General features: G+C 42.6%; 2 protein-coding genes across 4 annotated transcripts in view; both read right to left on the bottom strand.

Moving 5' to 3' along the window:
* Positions 1–687: 687 nt before the first annotated feature.
* kbtbd11 (kelch repeat and BTB (POZ) domain containing 11) lies at positions 688–6,179 on the bottom strand. Its single transcript, XM_089005012.1, has 2 exons — positions 5,637–6,179; positions 688–4,231 (listed from the first exon to the last, which is right to left on the bottom strand). The coding sequence occupies exon 2, from the start codon at positions 4,149–4,151 to the stop codon at positions 2,373–2,375; it is 1,779 nt and encodes a 592-aa protein (XP_088861138.1). The 5' UTR covers positions 4,152–4,231; positions 5,637–6,179; the 3' UTR covers positions 688–2,372.
* Positions 6,180–9,059: 2,880 nt separating this feature from the next.
* arhgef10 (Rho guanine nucleotide exchange factor 10) overlaps positions 9,060–15,775 on the bottom strand; it is a 53,065-nt gene continuing 46,349 nt past the window's right edge. For all 3 annotated transcript variants that reach the window (XM_089004805.1, XM_089004806.1, XM_089004807.1), the window contains 2 exons: positions 11,989–12,111; positions 9,060–10,776 (listed from right to left, as the gene is read on the bottom strand). In XM_089004805.1, the coding sequence (XP_088860931.1) occupies positions 10,268–10,776; positions 11,989–12,111 (632 nt within the window). In that variant the 3' untranslated portion in view covers positions 9,060–10,267. The remainder of the gene's footprint in view (positions 10,777–11,988; positions 12,112–15,775) is intronic.

The raw sequence follows: 15,775 nt of genomic DNA, 5'->3' as shown, positions 1-15,775 counted from the left end.
GCGCATGTGGCTGCTGCTGATCACCCGCAGTAAAAATATCATGTGATTGTAAAGTGTCCTTTAGAGTTTTGAACCGTGCTGTTAATACATACATCTTGGTTTATATAGCGCTTTAACAACAGCTGAATCTGGAACAAAATGCAAAGTTGGAAAAAAGGGAAATGCCGCTCGCTTGTGCAATGGAAAAAAAACATTGCCAGAGGTCTGGCCTAGCGCTTTATCGGCACCCAAGCAGGAAAAAAAAACAAAAAAAAATTAATTCGAGAATGGCGCTCCATGTCATCTTTTCAATTCCCGAATACATTTGCGAATGGCAGTGAATGAGTTAATATAATTGAATGGAAATTTGAATGGGCATAAAAGGTTACATTTTAACAATCATTTAGAAATACATTGTATCTGTGTGCTTAATAACAGCTTCTTCCAATGTTAATAATGTGACCTCTATGTTGTATAGAAAATGAACTGCGGGTTGACGTTGTGAACTTGTCCCTCAATTCATGTAAAATAACTGCTTTAAAATCCATTCACTGACATTCCACTCAACAATAGTAAAGCCCTACAGCTGTTTCCTATGAAAATAAACCAGATTGCCACATTCATCTGCACATTTTGCTACAAAAATGTCAATAAGACCACATGGTGTAATTCATATATGAATCTAAACACAAAAGTGCACCAAACGACACCAGTCAAAAGTATTTTGTATTCATCTACAGTCACTTCCATTGTATTACAGTAATCCCCCGTTTTTCACTGTTAATGGGGACCAGAATCACACGTGATAGACAAAAATTCGCAAAGTAGGGTTTGGACCACAACACCCACCCCACACCAACCTCCCAGAGGAATGTTTCCTAAAAAAAAAAGTGATGCATCATGGGACGCTATAATCAAGCCCGAAAGTAGCGAGGAAAGACTGTAATATTGTAGCATGTACTCAACATTGAATTAGAGGTAAGATATTAAGTCCAACCCGACCTGAAATTCGGGTTGGCTCATCATGTCAATCATTGCGTCGTGGTTGGACTCGGGCTGGGCGGAGCTTCTCTTTCACTGACTTTTTAAGTCAGTGTGATTTTTTTTCTAAAAGCTTGTTCTTGAAAAATTTCCTATTTATTTTGTATTAATGCTTCTTAAAGCAGGTTTTTTTTGTGTGTTTGAAATGCAAATCATTAAAAAAGGTTCTTTATTTTTGTTATGTATTTATGTAGTATTTATGTGTTCTTGCTTCTCTCTCTCTCTCTTATTAAAGCGCCGCACTAATGACGTACTGTTGCTGCTGTGGTTTATAGCACAAACCTTAAATTTTCCGGCAATGATAGAAAATACGGGTAACATCCTACTTACGACCGAGTTCCGTTCCGACCAAACGGTCGTAAGTCAAAATGGTCGTAAGTTGAAATACATTAAAAATGTTCCATAGAGACTCGGAGGCTAGATTACTCGCAAACTCCCACTCTTAAAATGTTAACAATTGGGTCTGGAGGACGTGGTCGTAAGTCGAACCGGTCGTAAGTCGGATGTTACCTGTAGTTGGTTAACGTAACCCCCACAGAAATATAAAAGGGATATCCATTAGGGATATATACAGTGCCAGAGCTACCAGCACAACCTTAGTTCATTGATGAAGCTTTTCGGATGAGGAGTGAAATGTCCGACACCTTCAAAGAAGTACAGATGACAACTGAAGAAACATTTTCATCAATGAACCACCGAGAGCTTACACAGATGTTTATACAGTCCTGTTTAACTTGTATTTCATGACAAAGGCTTTTATTTGTTATTTTAAATCCTCCCGGGTGCTCACAAATGACGTGAAATTTTGGGTTTACTTCGGGCTCGAGCTAATTGCTAATTGTAAGGCTGGATTTTTTTGGCCCGATCTTACCTCTACACTGAATGTTCCCTTTTTAAGGCCGGTGTAAATGCTGCTGATACATTTATGACTGCTATCCCATAGTTGACCAGCAGATGGCTATGCTTAATTTTTCTTGACATTACGTTGGGGTGTTGTCACTTACGGTACACATTTTACTTTCCGCGCTACTTTCATAGTTCATTTTCACTGAGAAGACGTCGAGAATGGACATGCTTTATCGTTGTACTGTTTAGCAAGGAAAAGATAAAAAGGACAGAAAACAAAACTTCCATTTCGGACGGAAAGCGGGCAAAGTGTTCTACGGTGGTGGTGGTGTCGGTGGAGTGAAATCACATGAAATAATTAACCATTAGTACAAAGGATCGAGGTCCTCTGTTTCGAATGGAAGCACAGCCGGTCTGCAAAAACACATTAAATCCGCATGCGATGCGCACATTCTTTTACAAACGGGGGCAATGACACACTAACACAGACACGATCGGTCGCCGTTCTAGTTCTGTAATGCCGATTTACACCCAGGCGAAACTTTCTCCGGCTTTTCAGGCAACGTAAGCACAAAAGGAAAAAGAACGCCTTTGGCTTCGACAGGCGCTGTGAGCGGCTCCTCCACAAAGAAGGCCTTCTCCTCATCCACCACGAACTGAAGAGTCTGGCTTTTATTCACACAGTAGATGCAGTTGCCGACCACGGCGCAGCGAAACGGCAACGAGCTGCCGAGTCTTTGCGAGGTGCAATCGTACCACATTTTCACGATGCTGTTATACTTAAACACGTTGATCCCTTGCTCGCGGGTCACGTCGAAACGGTAGATGAAGCTCTTGAGCGCCACCATATCCGTCGATTTCTTCCTGCTGTTGTTATACGGGCACTCCTGCCACTCATCCCTTTTAGCGTCGTACTTGAGGAGGCGATAGAAGAGCGAACCCCCGGAGACGTAAAGCTCCCCGTTACAGGTGGTGGCCTCGTGAGCGACGGCGAAAGCTCCCTTCGGTAAAGGGGCCACGGCGGTCCAACGGTCCATGCGAGGGTCATATTTTTCCACGGTGAACAAACACTCCCCGCCAATCGCGTATAAGTACCCATCCATGGACACTAGCTTCAACTGGGCGCGAGCTTGAGTCATAGGTCGGATCTCCGCCCAGTGGTTTGTTTTAGGGTTGTAACAGAAGACCTTGTCTGAAACCCTCCCCTTCTCCCCGAAGCCTCGTATCCCCCCGGCCACAAACAGGTAGTTGTACATGGTACAGATTCCGCAACCTTTAGTATTGACGTCCTCCGGCATGGTCGTCAAAACTCTCCAGTCGTCTGCGACAAAGGAATAGATGGCATGACTTTCCTCTAAGGAACCTACAGACAACGGACTTTGCGGACGACTTCCGCAGCGACTCGGCGGACGACTCCCGACGCGTTCGAACACGTCGTTGATCTCGGCGGCCATGAGGGTTTGCCTCCCGTCTAGTCTCTTCTTCAGGATCAGATCGCGTTCAGACCCGGTGAGACGCCCGTACACAGAAGGGTCTTTGAGGATCTGGAGGAAGTTATCGCTCATGAATCCGTAGGTGGTTTCTTTTAATTCACTAAGTCGTTGCTTTTTAGCGATGCTAAGAATGTCGTAGCAATTGCCTGCGGTGATTTGTTCCGTCATGCGGTCCGTGGCTGCCTGGACGGCGCAGGGGATTTGGAGGATTTTAGCTCCCGTGATGACATCCACGACGTTATCCTTCGAAACGTTCATCCGGGAAGTGTAAACATAGTCAATCAAGGTAGACAAAGTCCTATAACTCACGCCCTTCACTTTAAGGATGTTTCGAGACAGGCGTGCTTTGAAGTAGTCACTCTTTTCTGCCAGGACTGATTTGTGAGCGTTGATGGTCTGAGCGCCAACTTCGATGACTAAATCAGGCGCAGCTTGACCAGACAGTGAATTGACCGGAACTGAACTGCCTTCTGGATTGCATAATGGGTCCGATAGATCCGTTGCCGGTTTCATATCGGCAACTTTGGCTCTTGCGCCATTGGGGATTCGACTAGAGTTCATCTGTGATGGAAAATCCATTTCCTTCTTTTCGTTGGAGAAATGAAGCTTATTCGCACCCGCCATGTATGAGCCGTTCCCTTTTTGACAATTGTTAGCATCGTTTTCAGTGATCGGTCTTCCATCCAGCAGATATTCTTTCTCAAGCACAGTCGGGAGGTTGAAATCTGGTTCGGCCCCCGAGAACCCTTGAACTGGATTGACTCCTCCTCCCGGTACTTGACTCTCTGTCATCCTGATGGACTCACTTGTAATGGAAGATGTTGACCATCCTGGGGGTGGGCACACTTCAATATTTTGTGTCTTTCTGCCACCTATGTGGAAAGGAAGAAATAGAACTCATTAAATTAAAATAGCTGGTGGGCATGTTTTCTCTTATTAACTTATTCACTGCCAGATGTGTGCAAAAATGTATCCACTCAAGTGCCAGGGTTTTTGTCATTGTCACTTGAATTCCAGGACCCACAGAATATTGAGTTTTAGGACTACATAAAAATTCAATGCAACGTAAGAAACATTAGACTCTCTTCTTTCATAAAAAAAGAGTTAATTCCTAAATTATATGGGTCTGGATGTATATGAGCTTGAAATCGGGGCGGCTGTCTATAATACAATGCAATATTGGTTTATATCGCGCTTTAACAACAGCTGAAGCTGGAACAAAGCTCCAACATTGAAAAAAATAAAATGCTGGCCCCTTGTGGAAAAGAATAACCATGGCCAGAGGCCATGGCCAGAGGCCATGGCCAGTACTTTATCAGCACCCAGGCATAAAAAAACAAATTTGGGAATTGCGCCCGACGTCATATTTTCAATTCCCGAATAAATTTGTGAACAGCAGTGAATGAGTTAAGATAACATGCATATTTTTTTAAATATAGTAGGAAACTACTCAGATAGACCCCAGACGCCAAACATGCTCACTCCACATAAAAAGGAAGAAGCCAAGATTTGATCCTCCAAAATGAAAATTTAGAGGCAGACGGGCTGAACACTAATCCACCGTGCTGCCCACAAAACTATGAGATGGAGGCAAAACAACACAAATCATCACGGTTAAACTCTAAAAAAAATGCACAAAAAAGGCAAATACTGTACTTGTGGTGGAAATTCTAGCCTGCGTTATGGCCATTGTCAACGTGTCCTTTGAGCAAGGCATCGTGCCCACTTCCCAGCTCAAATATAACTGACATTTCCCTTGTAGGTTTGGTTCTTGGATGGATAGATATGCAGTACACGTATTGTGTCCACCAGGGTGTACTAAATGCTAATTTAGAGGTTTTGTAATTAGGATCATAAATTGCAGTTACATGAAAATTAACATTAAATTCAAACTAACTTGGTGCTGTACACAGAAATAAATAGAAGCCCGTATGCTCCTAAATTATGCAGTGATCACGACTGATATTTTACCTGAACGGTGATTGTGTTCAGTTTAAAAACTGTAGTCCTGTTCAGGAAAAAAATGGGGGCAAACACAAGATCTCTTTAAGAGTCCAACTGCGTGACCTGCTCTAATAATCACCCGAGCAGTCCATCGAGAGCTGGAAGTAGATAAATTGAGTGCGCATGCGCGTGGATAAATTACTCCTTAAAATGACAAGGGAAGGGTAGAAAAAAAAAGCCACGGAGCAAATAAACGGTAAAACGAAGGTCGGTTGTCTGATTGTAACATTTAAAAAAAAATCTGCGCTTATTGAAAAGTTAAATGCAACCTACCTGTGATTCCAGGCTGTGAATAAAACGCTCGGAACCCGCAATCCTTCCAAGAAAGCGTTACGTAAAGCCTCCCACAATGCTGACCGAGCAAGTCACCCGAGATGACTTGATTTGCTCCACATTTTCGTCTTGATTCCGTCCACCCGTTCACCTCTTAAGCCAACCGATCCTATGAATGGGTTAGTTTTCATCTACCCGAATCTCAAGACTGTCCGATGAGAACCGAGGCTGAATCGGCGATCGTGCAACAGTCAACCCCTCACCCGGGTGGGCGCGCCTACCACACAAGCCTGACCATGCAACCAACAAATGTGGCGGTTGTCCAATTGTAGCAGCATGTATGACAAGCCAGTGTAAGTCGAGGTAGCCCCCCACCACCCTTCAGTCAGTCGACTATAGCCCCAAAACCACGCCTCTTTGCTAAGTATTAACCCTCAACTCTACGAGGCAAAGCTTCATCTGTTGAACGCGTGCGACACCCATGCATCATTCGGTTTTTTTTTCACCCTCTCCCATGGTATCCCCACGGCGTGGTTGATAGGACCATGTGCCGTAAAGTAAATAAAATCGACGGAATTACGTGCACTTTTATCACGAAATATATAAAATGTACACCTGTCACGGCAGAATCGGCACTCGTTACACTCAGGTATAAGTCCAAGCACTGCTGTCAAAATATCGAAACAATACGAGCTTTGAAATGTAACTTGGGCAAAAAGAAAAGGGGCAAAATAATTAACAATGTCAAAAATGCACAATAATAATGTCGAGAATATAGACAATAGTCTATATTGGCACTCGTTACACTCAGGTATATGTCCAAGCACTGCTGTCAAAATATCGAAACAATACGAGCTTTGAAATGTAACTTGGGCAAAAAGAAAAGGGGTAAAATAATTAACAATGTTAACAATGCACAATAATAATGTCGAGAATATAGACAATAGTCGTACTGAGAAGGAAAAATAGGACGAAACTGTGTTAATAACATAGATTTGTTAACAAGGTAAAGTATAAACAAAAAATGACGAATCAGCAAATGCGACTACGTACTGTAACTGAAAACAATATACAATACGTGTGTGTTTTTCACACTATACAGAACATTTTTGACAAGTGCCACGAATCGTTCCTGGAACAGAAAACAAAAAAACTGACCACTTTAATTAAGGCCATATTTTGTTTTTACGAATCTGCTGCATCGTCTTCGTCGTCGTTCCCGCTCCTCAAACGACGATGAAACAGAATGTCATGCGTGTAATTCACGTTTCCTACATCTATGTTTATGTTGCATCACCATCTGCAGAAGTTTAAAAAATATTCAGCAACGTAAATCAAAGGTGCACATATATTTAGTGGGGGATTCAAGTACAAATTCCTGAGAAAAAAAAGCAGTTCGGTAAAAAATTAAAAACATAAGTACTCACCAGCCAGTTTGATTAGTTTTTTTTTCAAGAGGTCTACACAATAATTTATGTACGGTACAAATAAACAATAGCGGTAGACATTGAATAGCATAATACCGGATTGAGATTGATTTCCAACACCATCAAAGTGTGCAGTTTTATACTTCATGGCCAACTGGGTCTGTGTATGTCTGTTTTTGTCTATGTCACGATTTGCAAGGTGGTAGTGGACCCCAAAAAGCAGGCAGGAGGGAGGAGCAGGGTGTATTTGACAAATTGTATGAAATAAAATCGGCCGGCAGGAACAAAATATCAAACAGCAAAGTAATCGGAAGAAAAAGGTCCAGAGTAGCAAACAAAACCATGAGTAAAAGACAACCAAATGAAACAAACCTGACAGGGTGATGCAAACGACCAGACACTGAATGGTCGTGCCGGGAGTCCTTTTAACTGCCACGGTTTAAAACGACCAACAGCTGTGCAGCTGCAGGCGGCGCCCTACAGTGCCACCCGTTGGCCGCAAAGCGAAATGTGACAGTGTGCACTTGCTAAACAACAGCTATGAACACATTTGAAAGAAGTGAAGAAAAAAAAGTACAACCAGTAGCGCAACAAGATCGTCCTCGGTAAAAGGCCAGCGCATAACTATCAAGCTTGTGAAATTGGGACTTATTTAGATTGGAGTTCTAATGGGAGACATAAAAAACAGGCCGGGAACAGATGTGTTGCACACCAAATGAGCGTCTCCATGGATACCTCCGTGATGTCTATGCCAGCCACCAGCTAACACTTGTTACTTACAGGCCACGTTACCCCCCTCAACAGAAGAGTAACTGTTTTTATCCAGAACTAGTGGACAGATGTAATTATTTTAGAACATTAGAAAAGGTTTTTAGTGTACGACATGAGCAATGAACTAGCCTGTACACGTTCTGAACATAACCTCACCCTTTGAATGTAGGTGAATAGTGAAAATGGTTGCGCAACAGTGGATGTGGGCGTTTGGAGAGAGAAAATGACCTGACCCGCTTTGCTCAGCAGTGGGAGAAATGAATATTGAAATCCCAGAAGCGCTACATCAAGCTTCACTCACCTACTACAGGCACACTGCTCATCCCAACATGTACGAAAGCCGACCGCTGCGTTGAACCTGACGTGTTCTTCTTTCCGAAAACTGCGACTGTTTTTTTTCCGTAATGTAACCCTTCACATTTACCGGTAATCACAGTGCGTAGTACTGTGTATTCCCTTGGTTGGTAAACAGTATACTGTTAAGCGATTGCTGAAAATGGTGTGATTGAAGAACACAAACTCATTAATGAAAAGGTTTCTTCAGCTGTCATCTGTACTTTTTTGAAGGAGTCGGATGTTTCACACCTCATCCGAAAGGCTTCGTCAGCGAACTAAAGTTGTGCTGGTAGCTCTGGCCCTATATCCTGTATAATCCTAATGGACAGAGGTGGCGATGCCAGACCTCTGCTTATATAGGTCCCTGCTTTAATGTTGGGCGGAGCAGAGGACTATTCCTTGAAGGTAATCTGATTACTTATTTACTGTCTGATTATGTTCTATGACTGGCCCGGATTGCCCCATTTTCTCTGGTATCACCTCATCAGCATGACTAAGCCTATGTGGTAATGATCTAAGAAGGCTGTTGTAAGCACGATCAAATTGAACCTAAAACCACCGTGGCGATTTAGTGAAGGGTTTTGCTGTTATACAAAACAGTAAAACCCTTCACTAAAGTCCACTTCTCCCCCCAACCATGGACCTATCGAGGCAGAGGTCTGGCCCCACCACCTCTGTCCATTAGGGATATATATATATATATATATATATATACTGTAGGGCCAGAGCTACCAGCACAACTGTAGTTCGCTGAAGAAGCTTTTCGGATGAGGAACAAAATGTCCGACACCTTCAAAGAAGTACAAATGACGGCTGAAGAAACCTTTTCATTGATGGACCGCTCCTGTACGACTGAAAGCTAACACAGACTACTACATAAGTATCTCAATAAGTCAATGTTTATATATTAAGAACATAGCAGAAATACAGTACCATACATATACGTGTATACTGTACAACAACAAAAGTATGTTTTTTTTTTTTTTTTTTACAATATTTTAAATATTTTTAAACGGAAAAACAAAGAGCATTCAGTCTTTGTGGGCTTGGGGGGGCTTTCCATGTCAATCACATCAACAACAAAAAAATCTTCCATTTGTGGAGAACACTGGCCAGCCAGACATCCTAGTCTTTCCAAAAGATCATCAGTCAACGTTACTTCAACCTTTTTTATCCATTTTCTTTGTAAACGCACTAGTGGGGAAATACGCGGCCAGTTTCATGAAATGATATTTGATATGACTCAAAGAATGATCTGATCTCCCTCAAAAAAAAAAAAAACACTTGCGAACAATCCTGAGTGAACTCTAGATTTACCTCAACAAGTCATAGCAGATTTCCTTATAACAAAGTAGATCACAACCACATTTTAACTTTACGAGACATACAGGGGAAAAAAGTTTCAATACTGTTTTACAAACTGTGATCTTTTACAATTCATACAAACTATAAACATTGGCACGTCACTTGATAGAAAATAAGTCACTTATGTGTGCCTGAAATGAGTCAAAAAACATTTGAATGATATTTGGTCAACAGCCAGTTGTCATCAGATGTTTTGTCACCTAAATGCATTCTTGATGTTGATTAAAAAATACAAAATAAAAGCATTTCCTTTTTTTTCCCATTACATCTTTTTTGGGTCTGTGTAAGAGTAGGAACAATCAGTGGGGCCACCGGGAGGGGTCCTCTGCTCCCCCAACCTGAGAGTAGGGACCTATCATAGCTGTGTCCGGCGCCGCCATGGCTGGACATTAGGGATATATAAATAGGGCCGATACGACCAGTCAGACTTTAGTTCGCTGACGAAGCCTCTTGGATAGGAGGCGAAATGTCCGAAACCTTCAAATTTGTACAGATGACGGCTGAAGAAACCTTCTCATCGATGGACCACTCCTGTACGACTGAGAGCTTACACAGACGCACCTTATGTATGGAAAAGGTTTTTAAATAGAATGGCATTTGTTGAAGGTGCACCTTATAATGCGGTGCACCTTATGTATGGAAAATGTTTTTAAATATGTCATTTGTTGAAGGTGCGCCTTACATTCCAGAAAATACGATAATTTTCTCTTTCACTGGTGCACCGGTGAGGTGTCACATGTTAAGCAAGGGGATCTGCCAGATCAGGATGGTCGAGGGGTTGTCCTCATGGCGTGACTGTTTGGTCTTTTTGTTCACCCTGCGGTGTCCCAAACCTCCAGAAACTACTAGGAGAGAGCTGACGTCCACTTGACTCTTTCGACTGCCTTTCTGGCGGTGAGCTGGATCATGAAGCATGCCGTAAAGGGCCCCGTCCTCGGGCCCGTGCTCCAAGGAACCTTGAGAGTGAAATAAAGAGCCGCAAGATGAGGAAGAATGGGAGTCCTGGAGAGCCATGGTGGTACAGCCTGCTTCTCCCAGCCATACTCCTTGGCCTTGAGGTTGGGTGGATGTGGAGTCTGAGGGTGGCAGAGCGACTTCTCCGTCCTCTGCGTCGACCGGGTGGGCTGACACAGAGGAGGTGGTGGAGCACGTGAGGCCTGAAGATCGGTTGCACACTGCTGTTGCCATAGTGAGAAACTTAACTGGGCCGTTGTGAGCATGGAAGGATACCATACCCCGTCCTGAAGACACACACAACCCTGTGTTCGTTTGGAATACTCAAACAGAATGTGAGTTATTTGTAGATGTACCGTGTATGTGTACCCACAAACACAAATGCAGACGCTCCCCGACTTATGAACATTCGAGTTACGAACGACGGTATATACGAACATTTTTGTGGGTAGATGCTCCCTAACTTACGAACATTCGAGTTACGAACGATGGTACATATGAACATTTTTGCGGGTACAGATGCTACCCAATTTATGAACATTCGAGTTATGAATAACGGTACACACAAACATTTTTGTGGGTACAGTATGTGGAAAACTGTTCGGACATCGATGCTGTAAGTTAGATTTTGTATTGTTCGCCTTTTCCCAACCGAGCTCAGACACATTAGAGCACAGGTGTCAAAGTCAAGGCCCGCGGGCCAAATCCGGCCCGCCACATCATTTTTTTCGGCCCGCGAAAGCAAATCAAACTTGTTAAATTCCATGATGATTGCTAAAATCTGAGCCAAAATTTTTATATTTTTGGATGTCAACCACAATAAAAGTCATTATTCTTGACTTCAGATTTGAAAACGAGTTATTCATTAATTTGCTGTGTGCTCTATATGTAATATTTGAAGGGATTTAAACATTCTAATGGGTTCCCCAAATTCATAACGGCCCTCGAGAGGAAACCATAAGTACAATGTGGCCCGCAGCAAAAAATGACTTTGACACCCCTGCATTAGAGGTTTCAAGATGTGGATGTTTACGCGACGGATACCAAGGCTCCCCAATCAGCGTTGAGGTGTTGCCAACGAGTTCAGGCCCCAATCCGCCGAGCTCGCATACGATTGGGTGTGTAGAGTATGTGGGCGAGGAGGAAATCTCTCTTTCCAGTTGAAATTCCAGGAGGATGCAGTGCATAACAAAAAGTAATGGCTGCTGGCACGTCATTCAGTTATGACGTGCCAGCAGCTTCAGTAATGGCTTACTGAAGACCCAATGATATACTGTCCTGTATTTCGTCATACTACAGTCGGTGTGAATTTATTTGACGACTGTTAGAACGTCCCTGTTTTATACTTCCCCGTTCAGTGTTTGACTTAAACATACATTCCATACAAAATATAGCACTGAAGCAACTGACAAACAAATTCACCTTACGAACGACCGCTCGGAACGTATCCCGTTCGTATGGTGGGGAGCGTCTGTATCAAGATGCTGGAACCGTGTTACCTGTGACTTTGGGGATACCCTGCAGTCTGGGGACGGAGAGAGAGACAGTCACACCCAGGTTGGTTCCGACCAGTAGCATACCATGGCAAACCAGCAAACTGCTCACCGACACTCGCTGGTTTCCTGTGGAAAAATGAAAGTGTGACGTTCAGTACGGCATATTCACTATTGGTGAGGAAGACCACCTCCAAGATGGAACTACAGCGGAGATTGTGACCAAATGGACAAAAACCTGCACAGACACTCCAAAAGTGCTTCAAGCTCTTATAACCAACCTCAAATGTTACTATCTGAATTTTATGTTGTTTCATGTTCAGCACTCTACTTAGTTTTTGGTACACTTCCCCTCATTACTGTCGCTGATGACTCAGAGCCTGTCTGAAGAGGCTATGGCTCATTAATATGTTTACTCCAAGTTTCATTAATTCATTAATTTAGTGTGTTATTGTGCTGGTCCCAAGCCCGGCTAAAGACAGAGGGTTGTGTCAGGAAGGGCATCTGACGTAAAAGCTTGGCCAAAACAAACATGCGAATCAAACCTCTAAAGATGGAGGACACTGATTCGCTGTGGTGACCAATTGAAAGGAAAGGCCGAAAGGAAAAGAAGAAATAAATATGGAATTGTAAACATGGTTAAAGGCTGTTGGAAAACACAATACGGACTATATATTATGTAGTTCTGTCTTCGTATCGGCTGTGTCCCGCTCCCTTAAACCCAGAAATGTTTTTTTTTTGCTCTGGATGTGACAGTAATGGATAATTGGCGTCAACGCAGAGTGCCGATGCGTATATGGAACTGTCGCGGCTTGGAATTGAAGCGAATTTATGTGGGAGAGGATATGTGAGACAATCTCTTCGTCAAAGGATGCTGGAACTTCGTGTTTGTTTTCAACATCTAGCTTGTAGCAGACGTGCACATTTCACCATGATGTCCCTGATCCACTGGTGAAAAGGATGCTTTGATCATCACCTCTTTCATATAGAACTGCTTCATACAACAAAGAGGGTGCAGAAAGTGCTTAATATTAAATGACTGTCTGTGTCTGTTGTGTTGTGTCACATTATTTTGTTATTATTTTTTACTTCAAGATGGCGCCGCGAGAGTGGCTACCTTTCTCCACTGCAAGACTCATGAAGGCAAATCCAACCCAATCCAATTCTTCTTTAGGCTAATTTTAGAATCTTTGTTTTTAGAATACGAGAAAGCTTGAGTAGCCTGAGAAATGGGGGTGAACATAAAAACTCCACACAGAAAGGCTTTAAGAACTGTGAGACAGATATGCTCACCGTTCGCTCACTATGTCCCAACACTTTTGTCCAATCGTGTCTTGTGAATCCCAGTGAAAATGAAAGCAGGCTATAAAATATTGTTTGGGGAAGGTAAGTCGGCATATTTCTGCAGCTCTGAGGTTTTATTTATCTCCAAGGCAACAAGAAAAACCTCCTGAATAAATGTAGTGCTTTTCAAGCCTCCGTTTCACAAAGAAACACAAGAGTGTTACATAACACAATGAGCCATGCGTGATACGGCAATTAAGCAAGGAAAAGCATCTCGGTTGCTATGGCGGAACAGTTTCACCTGTTTGTTTGCCTCCTGGTCACAAATATCAAGACAATGCACAGTAAAGTCTTCTTTACAGCTTTGTTCATGGGCAATAAAGTTTTGACACGATCGATTGTGAGAGTGAAATTTGACACTCAACACTGATATGAGCTTTGTCAACGCTATCAATAACTACGATCTAAGGAAATAACCAACAGGGTGTGTTTTTTTTAACTGCTACAGTCAAACCTCAGTTTTCGTCTTGGTTCTCATCCAATTCGGTTTTTAACCAAAAATTTTGTGGGGTTTTTTATGCCCCGGTATACGACAAAAATTCAGTTCTCAAGTAAACTGAGCGCAGCTGAATACGCCACTCGAATCTTTATAGTATTTCACAAATAACCTACTCTTTTATTGTGTGTGTGTGTGTGTGTGTACAGTTTCTGCAGTAAAATAGTGAAAATGTGCTTTTAAAAAGTTGTTTTCAAGACTTTGAACAAATTCATCTTTTTTACATTGATTATAATGGGACGTGTTGATTCGGTTTTCGAACAATTTGGTTTTCAAACATATTTCTGGAACAGATTATGGTTGAAAACCGAGGTATCACTGTGTGTGTACAGTTTCTGCTGCAAAATAGTTTAAAATGCTTTTAAAAGGTTGTTTTCTAGACTTGGAACAAATTATTTTTTTACATTGATTATAATGGTAGGGCGGCCCGGTAGTCAAGTGGTTAGCACACCGGCTTCACAGTGCAGAGGTCGCCGGTTCGCGTCCCGGTCCGGCCTCCCTGTGTGGAGTTTGCATGTTCTCCCCGGACCCGCGTGGGTTTTCTCCGGGTACTCCGGTTTCCTCCCACACTCCAAAAACATGCATGGCAGGCAGATTGACTACTCCAAATTGTCCCTAGGTGTGAGTGTGAGAGTGACTGTTGTACGTCTTTGTGTGCCCTGCGATTGGCTGGCAACCAATTCAGGGTGTCCCCCGCCTCGTGCCCGAAGACAGCTGAGATAGGCTCCAGCAACCCCCGCGACCCTAATGAGGAATAAGCGGTACGGAAAATGAGATGAGATGAGATGAGATTATAATGGTAAATGCTGATTCAGTTTTCAAACATGTTTCTGGAACGGATTATGGTCGAAAACCGAGGTATCACTGCATATGGTGCCGGTCAAGTCACTTTTATTATGTGTGTGTACAGTTTCTGCTGTAAACAATAAAAATAAAAATAAAAATAAAAATAATACATTTAATTTACAAGTGCCTTTCAAAGCACCCAAGGACACCCTACAATTAAAAGAACAATAAACACCAGGACAATAAAACCAGAAATAAAATCATGAATGAGTTTTGAAAGGCGCTTATAAATGAAATGTATTATTATTATTATTATTATTATTATTATTATTATTATTATTATTATTATATGTAATAAATAATAAAATAGTTAAAAGGTGCTTTTAAAAAGTTGTTTTCTAGACTTGGAACAAATTATTTTTTTTTACATTGATTATAATGGGAAGTGCTGATTCGGTTTTTGAACAAATCAGTCAAGTCGCTGTTGGTGCAACAGCTTCATTAAAATTTCCCTCTCACATGCCTGGAGGAAAAAAATGGTTTCCCGTCCCCGCAATGGACCCCCACTGATGAGAAGTGATCTATTACACTGCTCCAGGAATCCCGCGAGCGAGGCACACCGGTACATCCCTCTTTTCTAAAGCCCAGTTGAGGACAGGGACTCTTGACCACATGTGCTTCTAATGTAGGCACGCAATGGGCAGAAAAACACATTGCTGGTTACGGGAGATAAAGAGCTTGGTCAACTTTCCCCGTTCATAATATTTGCAGTTCTCCAACCAGAAGGGTGAAGTCAAATAAATCCAGAGGGAACATCCACACGAATTGTGATCCTGGAGCTGAGCGCCACTTTGATCCGCACTTAGCCCCCGGACATGTAACAGCAGGAGGGGAGAGTAAATCTCACACACTACAATATGAAACATCACCAGCGATTTAGGCAGACTAAAGATTCACAGCACCATGTGTGCCATTGTGGTTGTGTCCCTAAGGCGGGAGAAGACGGCTTAGCCTTTTAAACTGATAAAGTACTCAGTGTCTACCGTTAATGTGCAGATTTTCACTCTTTAATCGCGGGGGCGACTGTCACTCCATTTTGATTAAGCGGAATGACAATTCAGTGTTGAAAGCAAGCACGAAGCTCGAGCATCCGTTGACGAAAAGACA

Source organism: Hippocampus bargibanti, linkage group LG09 (genome assembly GCF_051943395.1).
Source record: "Hippocampus bargibanti isolate YZ-2025 linkage group LG09, ASM5194339v1, whole genome shotgun sequence".
Lineage (NCBI taxonomy): Eukaryota > Metazoa > Chordata > Actinopteri > Syngnathiformes > Syngnathidae > Hippocampus > Hippocampus bargibanti.
Note: the sequence above shows the minus strand (reverse complement) of the source record. Positions and strands in the feature narration are given on the sequence as shown.

What these genes read in the sequence shown, in the direction of transcription:
- kbtbd11 (XM_089005012.1), bottom strand. Translation starts at nt 4,151, where the DNA reads ATGACAGAGAGTCAAGTACCGGGAGGAGGAGTCAATCCAGTTCAAGGG.